We start from the raw sequence: 19,305 nt of genomic DNA on the forward strand, positions 1-19,305 counted from the left end.
TTCTGTTGCCCCTTAAAGCCGATCACTTTTTAGGAAGAGTTCCCGCTGCATTCTCTAGTCCAAAGTTCGTGACATCGGATTACCACCTCTTTCACCTATTTGCCAGCACCCCAATTTCCCCCAAGCTCTCGGTCGAAAGAACTTCCTCTTGTGACACCCCCCCTTATTCCATCCAGCTTGCAATCGCTCCCAGCGGGCTCCCCACCACCACCGTCTCGGATTGGCTCCTTTCCCCTCCCCAGCCCGGGATTCAGGTCTCCCCAAACCACTTCAGAGGAAATTCACACCTCTCGGCCCCTTCCCGGGAGTCCCAAGGAGCGCCGGGGTGACGAGCAGTGGGTGGGGAAGGGGGCAGGGTTTCCCGGGGTCCCCTGTGTGCTCGTCGCGCGCCCCCCAGGCCGAGGTGTGCAGGGGGGGAGGGGAGCGCGGGTGGGTGGGACCGGGCTGGTGGGGGAGGGGGAGGGCGAGGAGGAGGAGGAGGAGGAGGAGGAGGAGGAGTGTGCGAGCGTGTGTGGCTGGGGGAAGCCATTGCCTGTTTAATAGTTGCTGTTGCTGCACTTCCGCTTCTCTCCCAGCGAGAGAGAGACACGAGTGGCCAGGCCCAGCCGCAGCCGCAGCAGCAGCCGCCGCGGCGGCACGGAGGAGCCAGACACAAAGAGAGGTACGGGGATCCCCCAGTCGCCCGCCGCCCCCCGGCCGCGACGCCGGGCCCGGGGGACACCCCTCGCCGCCTCCCCGGACCCGCGCTTCCCGGGCCGCCTGGCACGGGGTTGTGGGGCGGGCGGGCGGGGGGTGGGGGGAGGCGGCGAGGGGCCGGGCCACCCCAGGGGTCCGAGGCCCGCCCGCGGGGGATGGGCAAGGACCCCGGGCCGCGTGGGGTGCGGGGGCCGCCTGCGCCGGGGCTGGGGGGGGGCATCGTGGCTCGAACTGTCAGCGCTGCCCCGGGAGCCCCCCGCTGGCCGCCCAAGGGGCCGAGAGCGGGGGAGGGGATTTAGGGGAGCCCCTTTTTTCTCCGGGGCGGGGGCCCGCGGGGATTAACCCCTCCCGGGCGGAAGGGCTCATTGTTACTCTGGGCTGCGGCGGCGGAGCGCCCCCCCCACCTGGAGCCCTTCCCCCACCCCCCCCAGGGGTGGCGGTCGGGCGTGTACTTGGGACCCCCGCCGCGCTGCCCCGAGTCCCGCGGCCCCGAGACTGGGAGGGGCGTCGGGGCGCGGCGCGGCTCGGGGTGTGAGTGTGTGTGTGTGTGTGTGTTGGGGGGGGTAGCCTCGGGCCTCGTCGCCCCCGGCCCTCCCCCCTACCCCCCCTGCCGGTTCTCCCTTCCCCCACCCGGGCACCAGCTCCCCGCCTCCGTCCCCCCTTTTGGGCTTCCTCTCTTACTCCTCTCCGCCCCTCCTCTCTTCCCGACCTCGCCAAACTCCGCTCCAGCTCTGTCCCCCACCCCCGTGTCCGGCCTCGGCCGCCGGCCCCCCGCGACCCCCGGAAAGGCGACCAAAACAGCCCCCGGGGCTCGCCGGCCGCCGGGACCTTCCCTCCCGGCCCCGCCGAGGCGCCCCGCGCCCCCGCCCTGCCCTCGCCGCCGGCTCGGCCTCTTCCCTCCCCGCCTGGAGGGGAGCCCCGAGGGGCTAGCTAGGGAGGGGCCGCTCGGCGCGCTCCTGACCGTTTTCCCACCGCGTCCCCTCCCACTTGGGGCCCCAAATAAACACATTGCGTCCTCTTTGCGAACGCCTTCAGGGCCCCGAGGACTTCGGAAAGCGTGTGCAAGGCGGGGTGGGGGACGGCCGGTCCAGCCCCCGGCCCTTCGCCCTCCTGACAGCGCCCGAGTCCCCTATTTACACTCGCCGCATGGGTTGTGTTTGTCTGTTTCTTTCCCCTTGCAGGGGCTGTTTGCGGGGTGGGGTGGGGGGTTCGCTATGTCGGATGACGATTCGAGGGCCAGCACCAGCTCCTCTTCATCTTCGTCCTCCAACCAGCAGACCGAGAAAGAAACAAACACCCCCAAGAAGAAGGAGAGTAAAGTCAGCATGAGCAAAAACTCCAAACTCCTCTCCACCAGCGCCAAGAGGTACCGTACTGCCCCCGAACCCCTCCCCGCAGGCTTCGTATTTTCCGACCCGCCGAGCTGCCTCTGGCTGCATTTGGTCTGCCTCCCAGTGAGGGTAATTTAAAGGCTTCACCGTGGTTTGAAGTTATCAAAAATGAAAAAAGGGGGGGAAGGGGGCGGCCTTAGAAATCCTAATTACGTCTCTATTGCTGCTCCTGTTTTCTCTTTTTAATACTTGTCCACATGCAGCTGTTGCGGCTTGCCTTTCCAGATTCTTGCCAAAGTTTGTAAGAATCCTCATTACCTTTATTAGTGACCCCAAATCTGATTTTATATTAATCACTAATCTGTGACCACCATCCCCAAGACTGTCATTCCTTTTAATTACTAATACCTGCCCAGACAGCTATCAGAATGAATTGTTTCCCCCTTACTTCCTCCTCACCTGTTGCATATGATATTTTAAAATAGAGCTTTCTCTGCAAATTGCATGTGGGGAAAAAAATCCCTTGTATGAGTGGATTTTAGTAGGTGGAGACAGATCTTTTCTGATAAATTTAAAGAGTTTTTTTTTTTTAATTGAGGCAAGTGAATGAATACGTGATGTGAAAATGGTTATTCTAGATTATTTGGGGGATTCTTTTTTGTTCCCTATGAGAACTTCAATTTACCAAATTTCAGGGAGAATCCTTTATTCTTTATTCCTATTTTCTCTCATGCTGTAAAAAATGTTACTTTATCTTTTCAAGTTGAATTTAAGCAGCAACTTTTTTCCTTAGCTCTTTGGTATCTCTGGCAGAAGCTACCTTTTAGGGGGGACCATACCTGCCAGTACTCAGGACTTACTCCTGGGTCTGTGTTCAAAGGTCACTCCTGGAGGGGCTTGGGGATCATACCTGATGCAAGGAATTGAGCCCAGATGGGCTGCGTGCAAGGCATGCATTAACCCCCAGAAGCAACTTTTTAATTTCCATTAATCTTCAGTAAAGCCTCTGAGTTCCATGACTCTTAAAATAATCAAGAGCAGGGGGCTGGAGCAATAGCACAGCAGGTAGGGTGTTTGCCTTGCACGCGGCCGACCCGAGTTTGATTCCCAGCATCCCATATGGTTCTCCAAGCACCGCCAGGAGTGATTCCTGATTGCAGAGCCAGGAGTAACCCCTGAGCATCGGCTGGGTGTGACCCAAAAAGAAAAAAAAAATCAAGAGCAGATTCTGGGTAGCCCTCAACCCCATCCCTTTCTAAATCTTTCTGCTCTCAAGTCCTTAAACTTGGGATGTGTTTCCTTAAGGTTTGGTAAATAGGCCAAAGGATATGCTCAGGTGAATGAGGAACTTAAGATCCTGGGTTCCATCCCCAGCACCCATTTCCCCTCTCCCTCTTAGCACTGTTGGGTGTGTATCTATTGCTGTGTAGTGGCAGTGGGGGACATCCCTGCGGTGGTGGGAACCCCCCAATGTAAAAATGGAATGTGTGGTTTTAGATAACTCCTTTGAATGTAGCCAGTGGGAACTCCACAGTTTGAGTTTGTTTTGTCATTCTCCCAGACTTGAACTTTGAAAAGCTGATAAAGTTCTTTGGTGACCTAACCATTAGCTGATGGAGTGACTTGAGCTTATTTTAAATAGCACGGAGGTCTCCAGTTAAGTGACAAGATGCCTTGGCAAGATTGTTCTCATTTTCAGAGAGTTGGTTTGATTGCATCTTGGCGTCCCAGGAGTGCTGACTGGCCTTCATTGATTAGCCCTGTGCTGGTTCTTGAAGACCCTGCCCTTTGTTTGGATACTTCCTTGACCCGAGAATGGGCTATTTGCTTGAGGTCTTTTAGTACATTTTTTTAAATTGCCGGAAGTCCTTTGTGTACATTAATATATTGGGAGTATTGGTACAGATTTCAGTTATGAAAACTGTCAGCAAATTACCAGGAGTTGGGGAGGAGGATTTTTCACTAGGCAAAATTTGGCCAACATCTGCACCAGGGCAGTTAATATATTTAAAAGTGCCTTGGAAATAGATAGTAGGTGTTTAATATGGTGGGAAACTCCAGATAATAATTTTACTTATAAAGTTAATAATCAGTCTTAGCTCCCTAGATATCTTGCTTAAAAGGTGGCTTTTAGTGTTAAAGCAGAGCTAAGTTAATAAAAGTAAAGGTAAAAATGGGAGAGGAACAGTGCATCTAGGAAAGAATATAGGGGAAATTGCTGTTAAGGGTCCCTATAGAAGAAGCTGCTCTGTGAATGGTATTGATTTGGAAGGTAGGTGTGACTGGAAAGGATAGCACCTACCTACACATCTGTAGACTGCAAAAGAAACTGAGCTGGCAGATATAAGACTGTATAACAGCTTGTTGTAAAGTGGTTTCTAGACCTGGGGTAGAGGAAAGCCCCCTGTGAGAATAGTTTGGACAGAATTTCTCTGGAATGTCGTATGAGTTACTCTTGCAAATCTTTGGCCAATATTCTGAAAGTGGTGCAAATGTTTGTTGTAGAGATGAATTGGATAAAGCTGTCTGTTATTACTCTTTCTAGGTATTAAAAAAAATTCAGTGAATATAGTAGAGGCTGGTTTGGCAAGAAGTGAAATCAGAATTTTTATATAAGCAGTGCTCAGCGAAGAAGTATTTTTTGCCCGTGTTCAAACATTCTAATGGGTGCAGATCAAGAATCAGAAAACCAGGTTCCAAACTTTTAGTCTAGCCTACACCAAGTCAAACATTAAAGATGTATCTCAGAGCTCAGAATTAAGGTTGGTGGCAATAGACTTTAGCAGGATGCAGACAGATATAAGCAGAAATGGAGAGCAAACCCTTTTTGCTGACCAGATTTGTAGGGGAGGCGAGGTGCCTTCCAATAAAAGGTTTAAGCCCAATCACCCGCTCTTTTCACTTAGACTGGAGGAAAAAAACAGTGCTTTCTAAAACCTGTTCCCATCCGGCCTGCCGCTCCCCCTATCCTCAGAAAACCTTCCGAGAGAGAAAAGCAGTCATTGTGATTCAGATTACCTTTAGTCTGTGTTTGTGTGTGTGTGTGTGTGTGTGTGTGTGTGTGTTACTATTGTGCTGCTTCGCAGATTTTTAAATGCTAATATAGCCCTTTAAGGCTTTAGAAGGTTGGAAAGGGAAGTCTTACAAAAACTAGAAGGTATCCGTGCCTTTAAATGGTGGAAGACGCATCAGGACCTCAAACTTTCGTATTAATTGATGCTTTCGCTCCTAGGTAGGCAGGAGACAAAGGCCAGGGCTTGGTGTGAACTGCCTGGTGGCTTCGGCCTAGGAGTGGGGGATGGGGTCCTTTGTGAAGTCGAGGGTTGATGCAGGGGAGCAAAACCTAGGGGGTCGGCGGGCGGGGTGGGGGACAGGTGTCCCAGCTTGTGTGTCCCGAGTGGGTGAAGGCGGAAGGGGGGCTTCCCCGAGGGAAATTGGAGGGAAGGGGGCACAGGAAAGGGGGAATGCCTGCGGGGCGCAGGCCGGCCAGAGTGCACCTGTGCGCAGCGCGGGCCGCGGGGGTTGTCTGGGGGGGGCCCAGGGGAGGGGGCGCTGGAGGCCCCGGGCCGCGGGGCGTGGCGAGCCGGGAATCGCTGAAGGAACGTCCCGCCGCCGGCCCCCCGCCCCCCCCCCCCGCCCCCAACTTGACCCGCGCGCTGTCGGTGCGCTGTGCACCAGTGTGTCGGGGCGTGAGCCCCCCCCTTGCAGGCCCCCCACGGTTGGGTTGGTGACTCCGCCAGGGACCCCCTCAGCCTGCCGCCCCGCCGGTAGGTCCGCCCGTGCCGAGGGGCTTCGCGGGGAGCGGCCATGTTGGCTCCGGCCGGGAGGCGGCGGCGGCGGCGGTGGTGGCAGCAGCGGCGGGGCGACCTGTGGGGGGCGCCCTGCCGAGGTGGGCAGGAAGCGACCTGGGGGCCCTGGGGGCCGCGCCGAAGGGTTGTAGCCGCTGCCTGTCGTCCCCCGCACCGTGACCCGCAGCCTCGGTGTCCCCGGGGAGGCGGTGCCGGTGCCGGTGCCGGTGCCGGTGCCGGTGCATGCCGGGGAGGGTGAGTCTCTCACCAGCAGAAAAGCAGCGAGCCAGGTGCGGACCCAAACGCTGGCGGTGGGGGGAGCTGGGGGGGCGGGAGACGGACCCCCGGGGACCGAGAAGTCACTCAGTGCGGGTGAAGAAACCGTTCCTACCCCTGCCCTCCGTCTAACGCTGCCCTGTTTGTCTGTCCCCCACTGCAGGATTCAGAAGGAGCTGGCCGACATCACTCTCGACCCTCCGCCTAACTGCAGGTGAGCTCCCCGCTGCGCGTCCTTTCCGAGGATGCCCCCACCCCCCCGGGGTTGCCCGGACGGAGTCTCCGGAGTCTCCTCTACTAGGAGTCTCCTCTACTATCCGCGCGCGTTGGCTTTTGTTCTTTGGATGCTGAGTGTGGGCTTGCACCAGTGCTAACCCCAAGAAACGGAGGAGAGGGGTTGATGCGCCGCACCACCGGGCCCCCGGAGGAGGTTGAAGGGGAGCGAGGCGGGTGTGAGTGCGTCTGTGTATGTTATGGGCGCCCCGAGAGCTTTGGTTCTGTCCCTGAGGGTGTCGCGAGGCATCGTTGGTCGTTGTTGGTCGTTGTCGTCGGATTTAGAAAGCTGCTTTGCTGTCTTGGCCTGTGCCTGGAGAGCTCTAGATTAAGTTCGGGGAGCCCAGCCAAACCTCGCTTCCTCGCGTGGTAAAAAAGAAATTTTTGCTTTGGACTTATCCGGCAGACCAAATTGGGGAAATAATTGGTGACTTTATGTTTCGACCGTGTTAACTCTTCCGTGCGGTGTTTTTTTTTTCCCCCCCCCCTCAAAATTTCGCTCCTGTTTTTTTTTTTTTTTTTCTGTTTCAGAGCAGTTTGTTTGTTTTTCCACCACACCCGGCTGTGCTCAGGGCCGACCCTTGCCTTTGAGTTCAGGGATCACTCTTGGAGGGGATCAGGAGACTCTGAGATGCCCTTGTCGAACCCGGGTCGGCCTTGTGTGCTGGAGATGGAATGTAGGGTTGGCCGAGTACAAGACTAGCGCCCTCCCTGCTGCCGAACTGTCCTTTGTGGCCCAGGCAGTCAAAGCAATGTAACACCAATTTGTGGGGGGAGTTGGGGTAGTCGTTTATTTCGACTTTTGAAGAATAGCCTTTTTTGCTTTTCGAGTCAGGATGCAAGGGGAGAAAGATTATAATTGAACTGTTTATTTAAGGGGCTAATTGGTAGGTTCTGTTGCTTCCATAGTTTACAAATGAAACATAGCAGCTCAGTTCATCGGATCAGGATTGGCATTGGAATGGGATGTGGAATTGCCGAGGTATTAGGCCAACAACCGAGATAGTACAGCTGGCAGGGCGCTTGTCTTGCACTTGGCGGACCCTGCATTGGATCTCCAGCATCCCATATGTCCTTCTGAGTCCCGCCAGAAGTGATGCCTGAACAGAGCGGGGAGTAAGCCCTGAGCACCTCCATGTGTGGCCCCAAAACAAAACCCAAAACAGAAGTGTTATGCTAACAAGAAACTAACCGCAGACTTCCTAAAACTATGATCAAGTTTTCAAAGTAATGTCTTGAAAATGCCTAACATTTGTTATAATGGCTTTCTTGTAAGTGTAATCAAATTAAAAACTTTAAAACAATTTGAAAGTTTTGTCGTATTAATCACTTTTTTGGTTTGGGGACCAGACTTGACAGTGCTCAGGAATCTCTCCTAGTTGTGCTTAGGATATAGTGGATTGAACCCAGGTCTGCCACGTACTAGGCAAGCACCTCATCTGCTATATTACTGCTTTGACCCTGGAATTAATCACTTTTTTAAAAATAGAACTAGATACACTTGAGTTTGATACCATTTTAGGTGCTGTCACATGTGAGAGCTCTGTAATGCTGGGCCTGTAGAATATTATATCCTTGGAAAATGCTTCTAATTACCCCCTTCAGGTTGGGGACTCTTGGGGAGGGGGTGTCATTACCTGTGGTGTTCTGGGGACCATGTAGTACCCCCTAGAACTGATCTCTGGATCAGGTCTGTCACATGCAAAGTCAGCACTTCCACATCTGTATTATCTCTGACCCAAGCTGAAATCTTTACACTTTACAATTTGGTAAGGTGAAGGACCAAATCGGGTGGATATTTTGTTGGGGTGTGATTGATGGTAGAGACAAATTTTGGCATATTTCCATTTTTTTTTTTAAGTCTTTGGTTTCAGAGGAAACACCAGACATCTTTATTTTGTAAGAGAATGAATTTTGTGTTGACTTTTAAAAAGAAAGACTGCTTTATTTTCTGAAGTCATTTTCCAGTACCGCTGGTTAAGTAATACGAGTTATAGCTTCTACTTTTGGTTGCCTGCTAGTGTTACTGACTTAATGTTATTCAGTGGTCTCAGTATTGTGCTTGCGTAAGTGATTTTGGGTTTCTGTTTTGGTATCGTGCGGAATTGAATTGTTTAATATTTTAATGTGCATTACTATTGGAAATGCACATGGATAATTTTGGTGCTTTTTGAAGTTAGCAGCTAGGTAAAATGTCAGCATTAAACGATATGTCAAAAACATATATTTCAATTTTTTTCCAATTTTTTTTTTTAGTGTTAACTCCTAGCTTGGGAAGTCCATTGGTTCTTGTGAAATTATTTCATCAGCTATAAAATATATTTTGAATGAAATAATTTGCTTTTAGTTAGTGCATCTTATGTATTAACTTTTGTAGAACTGCCTGTAGAACTCAGTATATTTTCCTTCAATATATTTTTTTGCATATGGTTTAAATTTAAGTACAATACTTTATTAAATATAGTAGTTGGCATGTAGAAACCTCCCAGTAAATAGTTGATTATTGCAAATCAGTGGGAGAATTGCTTTTGTAAAGTGCACAGCTTGAACTCAATAACTTAAGCACTTTGCTTGTCAAAAATATTTGGATTTGAAGTTACTGAACTTCAGTACTTGTTTGAAAAACAGTTGCTATGTATGTTAAAATGTATTTAAGTTAAATTCTCAATGTTGAGTGGATGTTTTGAAGAAAATGCTAATTATATTTCGTGACCAGGCCAAAGTATTTTAAATCAGTATTTAAAAATTGCTTTATATTGTCATGTGAACAAAATTTTTGGTGTCTTTGATCTAGTTGGGCTCCCAACTTAAATTGTGTGTTTGGTTAAGGTTTTTAGCCTGAATTTTGACTATTTGTTTAGGAGAAAGATACTGTCTTAATAACTGTGATGATTTCCTAAAGTGTGTCCTATCTTGTATTGTAAGATTATGCCTTTTAGATATAACTCTGGACCACTAGAATCAGTTTTGCAGCTATTATTTATAGCTTAGGGCTCAAACTTTGTGAAATTGAGTAGTTATGGCTATGTAACTAATCTGTAGACATACAGATGTGTCTGCACATAATAAATGATATATTTGCCCAAGTCCTTTAAACTTCAGGCTTTACTTCATAGATACATTTGTGTTACGAGTAAACCTATTCTTACAGTGACTTGAAACCTAAGATTTCAGATTCTTGGGAGGGTACTATTTTAGGATAAAATGTCTTTGAGAAGTCATTAAGCATCTGGGGCATGGTGGAAAATAAAAATTTTATGTGAGTTTGTTACATTTTGGACACTATTCTTGTTTTCCTGGGAAAACTAAAAAAGTAACTTTACAGCTAAGTTATGCTTTTTTGAAGATGATTTAAAGGCTAAAAGGAAGAAAGTATAAAGTGTCTGAGAAGTTAAATTTTTTCAACTTTCTTTTCCTCCTTACTAAAAGGATAGGTAAAGGTAAAGGCCCTCCCGTTGATCGTCGATTTGCTCGAGCGGGCCCAGTAACGTCTCCATTGGAGACTTTGTTGTTACTGTGTCTGGCATATCGAATACTCTCGGTAGCTTGCCGGGCTCTCCGAGAGGGGCGGAGGAATCGAACTCGGGTCGGCCATGTTGGCCGCTTGTAAGGCAAACGCCCTACCCGCTGTGCTATCGCTCCAGCCCAACTAAAAGGATAGTGTTACAAAATTCAAATAAGATTATGGTTTTCTGTGTGTATTAGATGGTACTTGTACTAGAATAGCCCACTTAGTTCTTTTAATAGCTAATAGCACCTATTTAAAAATACTAATGTTACATGTTTATGCTTATTATTATTTGGGAGAGGGTCTTTTGCCCCACCCAGTTTTGCTCCTGGAAGATCTCAGAGGACCATATGTGGTGCCATGGATTGAACCTAGGCCAGCCACATGCATGCTTTAATGTCCTGTACTGTCTCTCTAGTCCCTGTTTGCTTATATTTTTAATGAAATTATATATGATTTAAGCCTTTTCACAATGAGAATGAATGTACTTGAAAGTTAAAATCCAAAGTTCACTCATGACTTTTTCTGATCCCACCGCCCAATGTACAGAGATACTCCATGTTAGCACACTTGGGTATTGTTCCACAGTTTCTTTGAATTTACGGTGTTGTCTGTTTCTGGCTTTATAAATCCTGTTGGAGTTGGTAATTATAGTATTTCTTCCCTGTTCTTCCCTTCCTTGTTCTTGTTGTAATGGCTAGGGGTTGCACACATGGTTTTGGTGCTGGTGGTAGTAATAGTATTAAGATGTCAGTGTACAGGTCGCAGCTTCTAACATTAAAAAGATGCTTGCTACAGTGAAGATCTACATAACTCTTCCCAATTTACCATGCTTTTAATGTGTTTATTTGGGTATATAAGAAATGGGTTATACAAAAGTCACGTTCTTTACAAAATCCTTTTACTAACTCACTCTGAAGAATGTCCTTTTTTGTGTTTTTCATCTAATATTACTGTATGTAACTGACTTTACTATGTGAATGATGTTTAGTTTCATTACAACTTTCACTTGAGTAGATAACACTACAGTATGCTTGCCTTTGTGTGCATTAAGGTAATTTTGAAAATAGGGAGTTGTCAACACAATAAAAATAGCACTCGGACTGGGGTTGAGTTCTTGAAAAGAACAGATGCGGAGCAGACCACATGTCATTAGTAGTTCTGGCCTAAAGATTGGAGAAGATGGGGAAGAGTTAGCAAGTCTTGCCTTTGTCAACCTAGACCTGGATAATTTAGAAGCTTTTGGTTCATTCTCAATTGTCAGGTGATGTTGATTAGTTTCTTTTATCACCTGCAAGTAGCAAATCCACCAGTTTCAGCACTGTTGGAATGACCAAACTCCCTCGGCACTGCTTAGAACTTGCATGTATTCATATACATAAAACATGAATTTCACTCAAAACAAGGTAATGTGGAAGGGAGAGAACCTATGCAAGAACATTGCTAGCTTCAGGGTGTTTTACAGTAGTGTGTATCTAAGCAAGAAGACAGGATTCACTCCCCAGTCTAACACTGAAGAAAAGTTTCCTTTTGATCTTAAAAAAGGGGTGGGGGGGGGCGGCTTCTGCAAATTAGATCATCATTTGGGGCATGAGTAGGTAGGAACTGTGGAAGTTTTATCCAGAAATGCATTCTCTATCAAATGAGTAAGACCTCTCATGTGTTTTGTTTTCCAAAAGACCATGTATCTGAATTGTAAAACCACATTGCTGTTTCTCAGAAAGCTAAACAGAATTGTCATATGACTCAACAGTTCCTTCTGCTCCCAGATATATACCCAATAAATTGAAACAGAGACTCAAAAAGATAATTTGTTTGTGTTCATAGTGGCATTTTTCTTAGTAGCCAAAAAAGTAGGATCTGTCAGCAGATAAGCCAAATGTGGTATATGCATAAAATAGTATTAGTCAGCCATAAAAAGAAATTACGATCCGTTGCTTGTCACACATGACTGAACCTTTTTTTGGTTTTTGGGTCATACACAGCGGTGCTCAGGACTTACTTCTGGTTTTGTGCTAAGGGGGATCACTGGCAGGGCTCAGGGACCACGTGGGATATCAGAGATGAAACTCGGGTTGGTTATGTGCAAGGCAAGTGTCTGTTATACTATCTCACTCTAATCCTCACATGGCTGAACTTTAAAAATGCTCAACTAAGTAAAATAAGTCAAACACAGTAGGGCAAATGTATATTCCAGTTACATGAAATTTCAAGAATAAGGAGAGATAGTACAGGGGTAAGATGCTTCTTTGCCTTATGTGGCTGACCCAGGTTTGAATGCCACATGTGATCCACTCACACTCCAGGAATGATTCCTGAGCAGAGCCAGGAGTAAGCCCTGAGCACTACTGGACATAGTTTTCCCTTACCCCCCAAAAGAAATTTCTAGAATATTCAGAAATGTAGTTAGAAATCTGATTATGTATTTGCTGGGGCTTAAAGGGGTAAGAATGGAAGGTCACCAGGCTGGAGAGATAAAACAGCAGGTCGGGTGCTTGCTTTCCATGCAGCCCACCTGAGTTCAGTCCCTGGCATCCCATATGGTTCCTCTAGCCCACCAGGAGCGATGACTGAGTGCACAGTGAGGAGTAACCCTTGAGCACTGCTAGGTGAGCCCAAAACAAAAACAAACACACTAAAAGGAAGGTAATTTCTTTTATCCTTCCAATTTTGTTGAGAAAATAATTGATTTATGGAAGTGATTACCACAATAGGTTCAAGTAACATTCTTTTTAAATCATGTAATATATAAAAAAGAAAACATTTCTTTTTTGTCATATAGTCGAGTAAAATAGTCATCGTGTAGTATATTACCTCCCCAATATTTAACTTGTAACTGAAAGTCTCTTACCTTTTCACCTTCCTCTGCTGCCAATCACAAGTCTGATTACTTTTTCCACTTTGTTTATGTTCTGTATCTAAGTGAGAACGTGTATTTCTTTATTTTGCATAATACCTTCAAGGTTATCACAAATTTCCTTCTCCTTCCCCTCCAACACCCCCGCCCCCACTTCCCTGCCCACTCTTCCATAGAGAAATGTACCATTTTATTTCAAAAGTCTTCACAAAATAGTAGCTCAGAAAGGAAACTAGACTTTTTTCTGGTACTGGGAGAGCCCAGAAGGCAGGCAGTAGGAGTTTCTTGACCCGTTCTCAGGGCCAATGGGAAGGTATGAGAAAAGAATCAACCTAAAAGTGGCAGGTGTTCTCTTAAAAAAGCTTGTAGATGCCTGAAGGTGTAAAATTTTTAAGGAGGTTGAAGATGTGTCCACCACAAATACCTTTGCAAAGACCTAATGTTGGGGGCTACTAGGGCTACAGCTGGTAGTGTTCAGGGGGCCGTGTTGTATCTTGGAACCTGTTGCATACAGACCTGGGACGTTTGTGACCCTTTGAGCTATTTCCCTAGCCTTTGTTGTGCTTTGTCTCCCTTCTATCTTTGTTGTGCTGTCCAGGAGTTATGTTGTTCACACAGTTTAGTTGCAGTGCTCACCTGTCCCACTCCTTAGTTGTGGTGTACTGGAAATCACATACTGTGTTGTGGCACCAGGGATCCCAAACAACAGAGCCACTGGGAGCACTTGAGCATGTCAGGTTGGCCTCAGGTTGAACTTGAGCCTCATGATTGCCAGGCAGGTGCCTTAACTGTCAGACTTCTTCTGAACCTCTCTATTCATAATTTTTTGAGAGTCCTCCATGCTGTTTTTCATAGTAGCTGTAACAATTAATCATACCACCAACAGTGCCCAAGGCTTTCCTTTATTCTCATCCACATACCTGCTGTTCTTACCTCTTATTTTTTGATGATGGCCATTCTAATGGGTTAAAGTGATATCCCATTATGGTTTTAATTTGCATCTCCCTAATGAGCAGTGTGAAGTATTATTTCATGGACCTGTCATATGACTTTTTGTATGTCTTTGGGGAAAAAGTCTGTTCAGGTCCTTTGCCTGTTTTTTGTTAATCTTGTTGAGTTGAACAAGTTTTTTGTAAATGTTTATTTTTAAAAACAATTTGTTTTAGGGCTACACACAGCAGTACTCAGGGCTTATTCTTGGCTCTGTGCTCAGGGATCACCATGATGGGGCTTGAGGGACCATACGGTGTACGGGGGATCAACCGGGTTGGTCGTGTGCAGGGCAAGTGCCCTCCCAGACTGTACTGTTTCTCCAGCCTGTTTTAGCATCAGATATATGATAATTTCCCTCATTCTTTAGGTTGTCTTTTCACTTAGTTGCTGCTTTCTTTTCCTTTGTTGAAGCTTTTTAGTTTGATACAGTCACACTTTATTTTTTACTTTGCTGGTCATCTCCAAAAATTATTAACACGACTTATGTAAAGGGGCTTTATTCCTGGTTTCCGTTCTCATATTTCAATCTTTAATTCATTTCAAGTTGATTTTTTATAAGTGATAGAAGTTTTATGTCCACTTTTATAATTTACATGAAACAACGGGAGGACACTGAGGACAGTGACCGTGACCTAGTTTAGTGCTATTTCTTATAGAGATTTTTCTTCATTGAGTGTATTTCTTTGTGAAATATTACTGATCATGTATGCTTGGGTTTATTTTAGGGCTTTCAATTTTTTTCCTGATTTTTATGCTAGTACCATCCTGGGTTTTTTTTGTTTGTTAACTATATATATTTTATTCCCTTTTTTTTCTTTTTGAGGGGAGTGGTGGTGTGGATTCCATACCTTCCTGTGGTTAGGGCTTGCTCCAGGCTCTGCTCTCAGGGATCAGTCCTGACCATTGGGGGTGCCGGGGTTGAACTTGAGTTGACTGTGCACGAGGTAAACACCTTGCCTACTATATTATCTCTCTGGTCCTCATTCCATGTCACTGTCACTGTCCTCCCGTTGTTCATCAACTTGCTCGAGCGGCCCAGTAACATTGTGAGACTTGTTATTGTGTTTGGCATATCGAATGAATATGTCACAGGTAGCTTGGCAGGCTTTGCTGTGCGGACGAGATACTCTTTGTAGTTTGCTGGGCTCTCTGAGAGGGGCGGAGGAATTGAACTTGGGTGGGCCATGTCAGCCGCATGCAAGGCAAATGCCCGACCTGCTGTGCTATCACTCCAGCCCCCTCATTCCATATTTTGCAATAAATTAAGATAAAAAATATTTAAAAACTTGAATGCTACATTTACAGTACTGTAGTGATAGCACAGCGTTAGCGCGTTTGCCTTGCGCGCAGCCAGGTTTGATTCCTCCGCCCCTCTCGGACAGCCTGGCAAGCTACTGAGAGTATTCAGTATGCCAAACACAGTAACAAGAAGTCTCATAATGGAGACGTTACTGGGCCTGCTCGAGCAAATCGATGAACAACGGGAGGACAGTGATGAAATGATGAGAATTATATTTATCAGTACCCTAAGCTTACATTGTTTGTGAAGAAAATCCAGTACCATCCTGTTTTGATGACTATAACTTGATAGTGTGGCTTGGAACTAGGAAGTCAGAATAGCTGTTTTTTTCTGTGGGTTTTTTTTTTTCCTATTCAAGCTCTCTTCTGTTTCAGTATAAACTTTAGGAATGTTTTTACTACTTCTGCAAATAATGCCATTAGAATTGTAGTAAGAGTTGTATTGACTCTAGATTGCTTTCAATGGTGTTGACATTTTAATAGTACTAATTCTTCCAATGAATAAACAAAATATCTTTCTACTTATTTATGTCTTTAATTTCTTTCATCAGTAGCTTGTAGTTTTCAGAGAAGAGCCCTTTACTTAGTTGACTTTTTCTGCTTTATTGTTTTTTGATATTACTAAAAATTGGATTGATTTATTTTTCACAAAATTTGTTACTGTGTAAAGTTACTTCTTACTGGGTAAACCCTGGAGTAATGAAACGTTTGGAAACAATGATGTTTGTAAGTGTAATTAACATTGTGAGTGTAATTAATGACACTGAAATGTGCACTTAGATTGGTCAAGTGGCATATTTCATGTTACATATTTCACTACAGTAAAAATATCACTGTTAATGTATCGACATTTTTTAGAAAAATCGGCTTAGAGTATGGGGATTAAAATGTCAGGACTCTTGACTCCACTCATGAATGACCCCTGTCCGTGCACATATAACCATATGTGGTGCTGGTAATTTGAACTGGGAGCAGCCACTTGCAAGGCAAATGACGAACTGTTCTCTCCAGCTCTTTTGAGGTATCTTATAAAGGAAACCAATGTTAAGTTCCTGTCTTAAGGCTTAAATGCTACTGGAATTCATAATCTAGAAAAGATGACAAAAACGCATTAAGTTTGAATTATCTTCGAAACTTAAACATTATTTGGAAAGTAATAAGTACTTTAAACATGTTATTGATCTCTCAGAGAAGAGGGGATTACTTTGACCCGAGTGAGAGGTCACATAGTCATTACAGTTAAGGCTGAGCATCTGAATCAAGAACAAGGGATAAACAGTGTTCAGCATATTGCCACCACTTAGTAGGCCTTCAGTAAATATTTGCAGTTTTATGATATGTCTGAGTCTGTTTTAAATCAATCATGAAACTCTCAGATCTACCTGGCTTGCTTCTAGAGTTGACAAATTAAGTAGATGATAAAAATAAAAGACAGGGAGTATACTTTCTGGATTTTTGCCTCACCTTTTTTTTTTTTAATTTATTTTTAAAAAAATTTTAACGGGTACGGTGTGGAATCGATCCTAGCCCTGTTTGGAGTCGCTCTCAGCAGGGCTCATGAGACCTGATGGCACCCAGGCCTCTTGCATGAAATGTGCTCAGTCCCCTTGAGTTATCTCTTCTGGTTTTTGGGTCAAACCTCTGATGCTTGGGGACTGCCTCTGGCTTGGTTCTAGGGGTTACTCCTGGCAGTGCTCAGGAGTCCACATGGTGCTGGAGCTCAAACGCCCAGGACTCTGGTATGCAAATCACGTGCTCCAACCTGTTAAGCGTCAACTTTTTTAATTGGAAACAATAACAAAGAGAACACCCTCTTCTTTCACTCAGTCGTGTTTGCTTTGTTTGTCTCATTGCTAGATTTATTTTGTAGAATCATTTGAAAGCAAGTTGCCATCATCCCGATGCTTCTGTGTGTTTAGGTTAACGTGCATTGAATCTGAAGTGAGTAGTAGGAGTATTAAGCTGAATTTAGAGTTGAAAGTTTGGTCGATAAAGTACCAGATCATGATGACCTAATGATTGCCAAAGAGTGGAAGAAGGATCAAATGTGCTCTGAGCAGTGTCTACTAATAAAGGATGGAAAACTAAACCATGTCTAGAAAAAAGATGAAGCAAGCTAGGAGAGTGCTAGGTTACTTTAAAGCCCCAGAGGAGGTCAGAGGAATTTTTCTTTTTTGAACTTTAAAGTGTAAAGTTAAGAGTGTGCTTAGTAGACTGAGTGGGAAAGAGGAAAAGGTGAAAATACAGTAGCAGGAGATGTAGCTTTTAAGCATGATTGTAGACTGATAGAATGTGGAACTGAGGGACCAAAAGGTTTAGATAGTACAGCAGGTAGGGCATTTGCCTTACTCACATCTGCCCTGGGTTCCATCCCAGGATCTATATAGTTCCCAGAGCACCATCAGGAGTGATAACTGAGTGCATAGCCAAAAGTAACCCCTGAGCATCGCCAGATGTGGTCCCCCAAAAAACAAACCAGAAAAAAGGATGGGATATATAGAATTGAAGCCATAAGTGGAGAACATAAATTTAGAAAGGCTGATAGCCTAGAACAACAACAAAAAAAAGCACACAAAAAATTCGGATCTTATGGTTTAATGAAATGTCCTCATTACTCTGTTCAGAAAATGATGGAAAGAGCTAGGGAAATTGCTGTCACATTTTTGTGTTCATTTCTGGCAGTCTTTTTAGTTGGCACCCAAGATGTTTTGGCATTTTTCACCTTCCTGAAATCACAGAGAAGCTCTGGACTGCAATATGATTTAAAAAAAAAAAAAGGCCAGGGTCAGTGCTGCAGGCTAGATTGAGAAGCTTTATAAAGAAAACATCAAGCTTTATAAAGAAAACATGTTTTGCTTGCATGAGGTCCAAGTTTCATCTTGTCTGTGCATGCATGGTCCCCTGTCTTTATTCAGTGTGACCCTTCCCCCTTTAAAAAATTAAATAGTATCATTGATTCATTTGTCTTAACATTATGCAGTTATTGTTTGCCAGTCTAGTTCTGAAACTAGTCTAACTACTAGGTTCTAGTAGAGAGTTTTGGCAGCCACCTCAGACATCTGACACTTTGTCGATCATCAGTATAGTGAAACAGGGTTTCTTAAGAAACCACCCCTCCCCCTCATCCACACTTCCCCCCTTTCACCGCACTTATTTTATGGTGGGGTCAGTGGGAGTTTGGGCCACACTCAGTGGAATCCAGGCTGCTCCTGACTCTGGGACCGTATATGGTGACAGAGATCAAACTCATCACGATATGTAAAGCAAGCAAGCTCACCCAAGTGTGCTTCCCCCCCCCCCCCCCATAAGCCCATCCATCCCACTCGGTCTTCTTTTTGTGTGTGGTGGGTAGGGAAGTTGCCTGGCTTGTTACCCAGATATGTTCCTGGCCCTGTGCCCAGGAGTGATGCCTGGAGGTGCTTAAGTGTGGTCTCTGGGATTTGAACAAGGGTCATGGCCACTGTGACACATGTGTCTTTCATGTGCACATGTATTTTTTCTCCTGCTCTTGCTCAGTCTCTTTCGTGCAGAATTGGTCTAAAGTAAAGGTTTCTAAACCTCCATTCAAGGAAAAAAACTCGATGGAAGTAAGCCAATACAGCTTTCCAAGACCCAGGTGTTCCTGCTTCCCTTCCCCATCTGGAATGTTGGCTTTCAGAGTGGTGAGAGGGAAACAAAAGACCTGGTAACTGGTATTGGTAACTTCTATTTCTCTGGGAAACTTCTTACTTCATAGGCTCAGAAATGTGTTAGAGTTCTGGAAATTGTAGTCCAGAAACTAGTAAGCTAGTGGTTCTTCTCATAAAGCATGTCACTGTCACTATCCTCACATTGTTCATCGATGTACTCGTGGGGGCCAATAACGTCTCCATTATGAGACTTTGTTACTGTGTTTGGCTTATCAAATACATCACGGGTAGCTTGCCAGGCTTTGTCAGCTTGCCAGGCTTTGTCGTGAGGGCGAGATACTCTCAGTAGCATAAGACAAGTGAATATGGATTGCTTTGGAGTGTTCATGCCATGCCACATAGGTGATAAATCTGTGGGAGGCAAAGGGGATGTCTCCAGTCAGGAAAGTTCTGTGAAGACAGTCATTTTCATAAGCAGAACACAAGAAACTTGTGACTGAGTTTTGCTCCCCGGGTCAGGATACTGCTCACCAATACCTGCATTAACAAAGTAATAAAGAGCTGAATTCTATTTGCGTCCTGAAGAGTCTGCATTCTTCACCAGTGGGCAGGGGATGTGGCTCACCGTAGAGACCCAGTAGTTGGTTCCCCAAAC

General features: G+C 45.7%; 1 protein-coding gene across 3 annotated transcripts in view; it reads left to right on the forward strand.

Moving 5' to 3' along the window:
- Window positions 1–481: 481 nt before the first annotated feature.
- Window positions 482–19,305, forward strand: part of LOC130037415 (ubiquitin-conjugating enzyme E2 E1) — a 72,879-nt gene continuing 54,055 nt past the window's right edge. Inside the window, exons 1-3 of one of the 3 annotated variants that reach the window (XM_056129258.1) lie at window positions 482–661; window positions 1,971–2,062; window positions 6,255–6,305. In XM_056129258.1, coding sequence (XP_055985233.1) covers window positions 2,022–2,062; window positions 6,255–6,305 — 92 coding nt within the window. In that variant the 5' untranslated portion in view covers window positions 482–661; window positions 1,971–2,021. Of the gene's footprint in view, window positions 662–1,877; window positions 2,063–6,254; window positions 6,306–19,305 lie in introns of all 3 variants that reach the window. The other 2 variants (XM_056129257.1, XM_056129259.1) reach the window with 2 other exon arrangements.

Source organism: Sorex fumeus, unplaced genomic scaffold (assembly GCF_029834395.1).
Source record: "Sorex fumeus unplaced genomic scaffold, SorFum_2.1 ptg000072l, whole genome shotgun sequence".
Taxonomy (NCBI): domain Eukaryota; kingdom Metazoa; phylum Chordata; class Mammalia; order Eulipotyphla; family Soricidae; genus Sorex; species Sorex fumeus.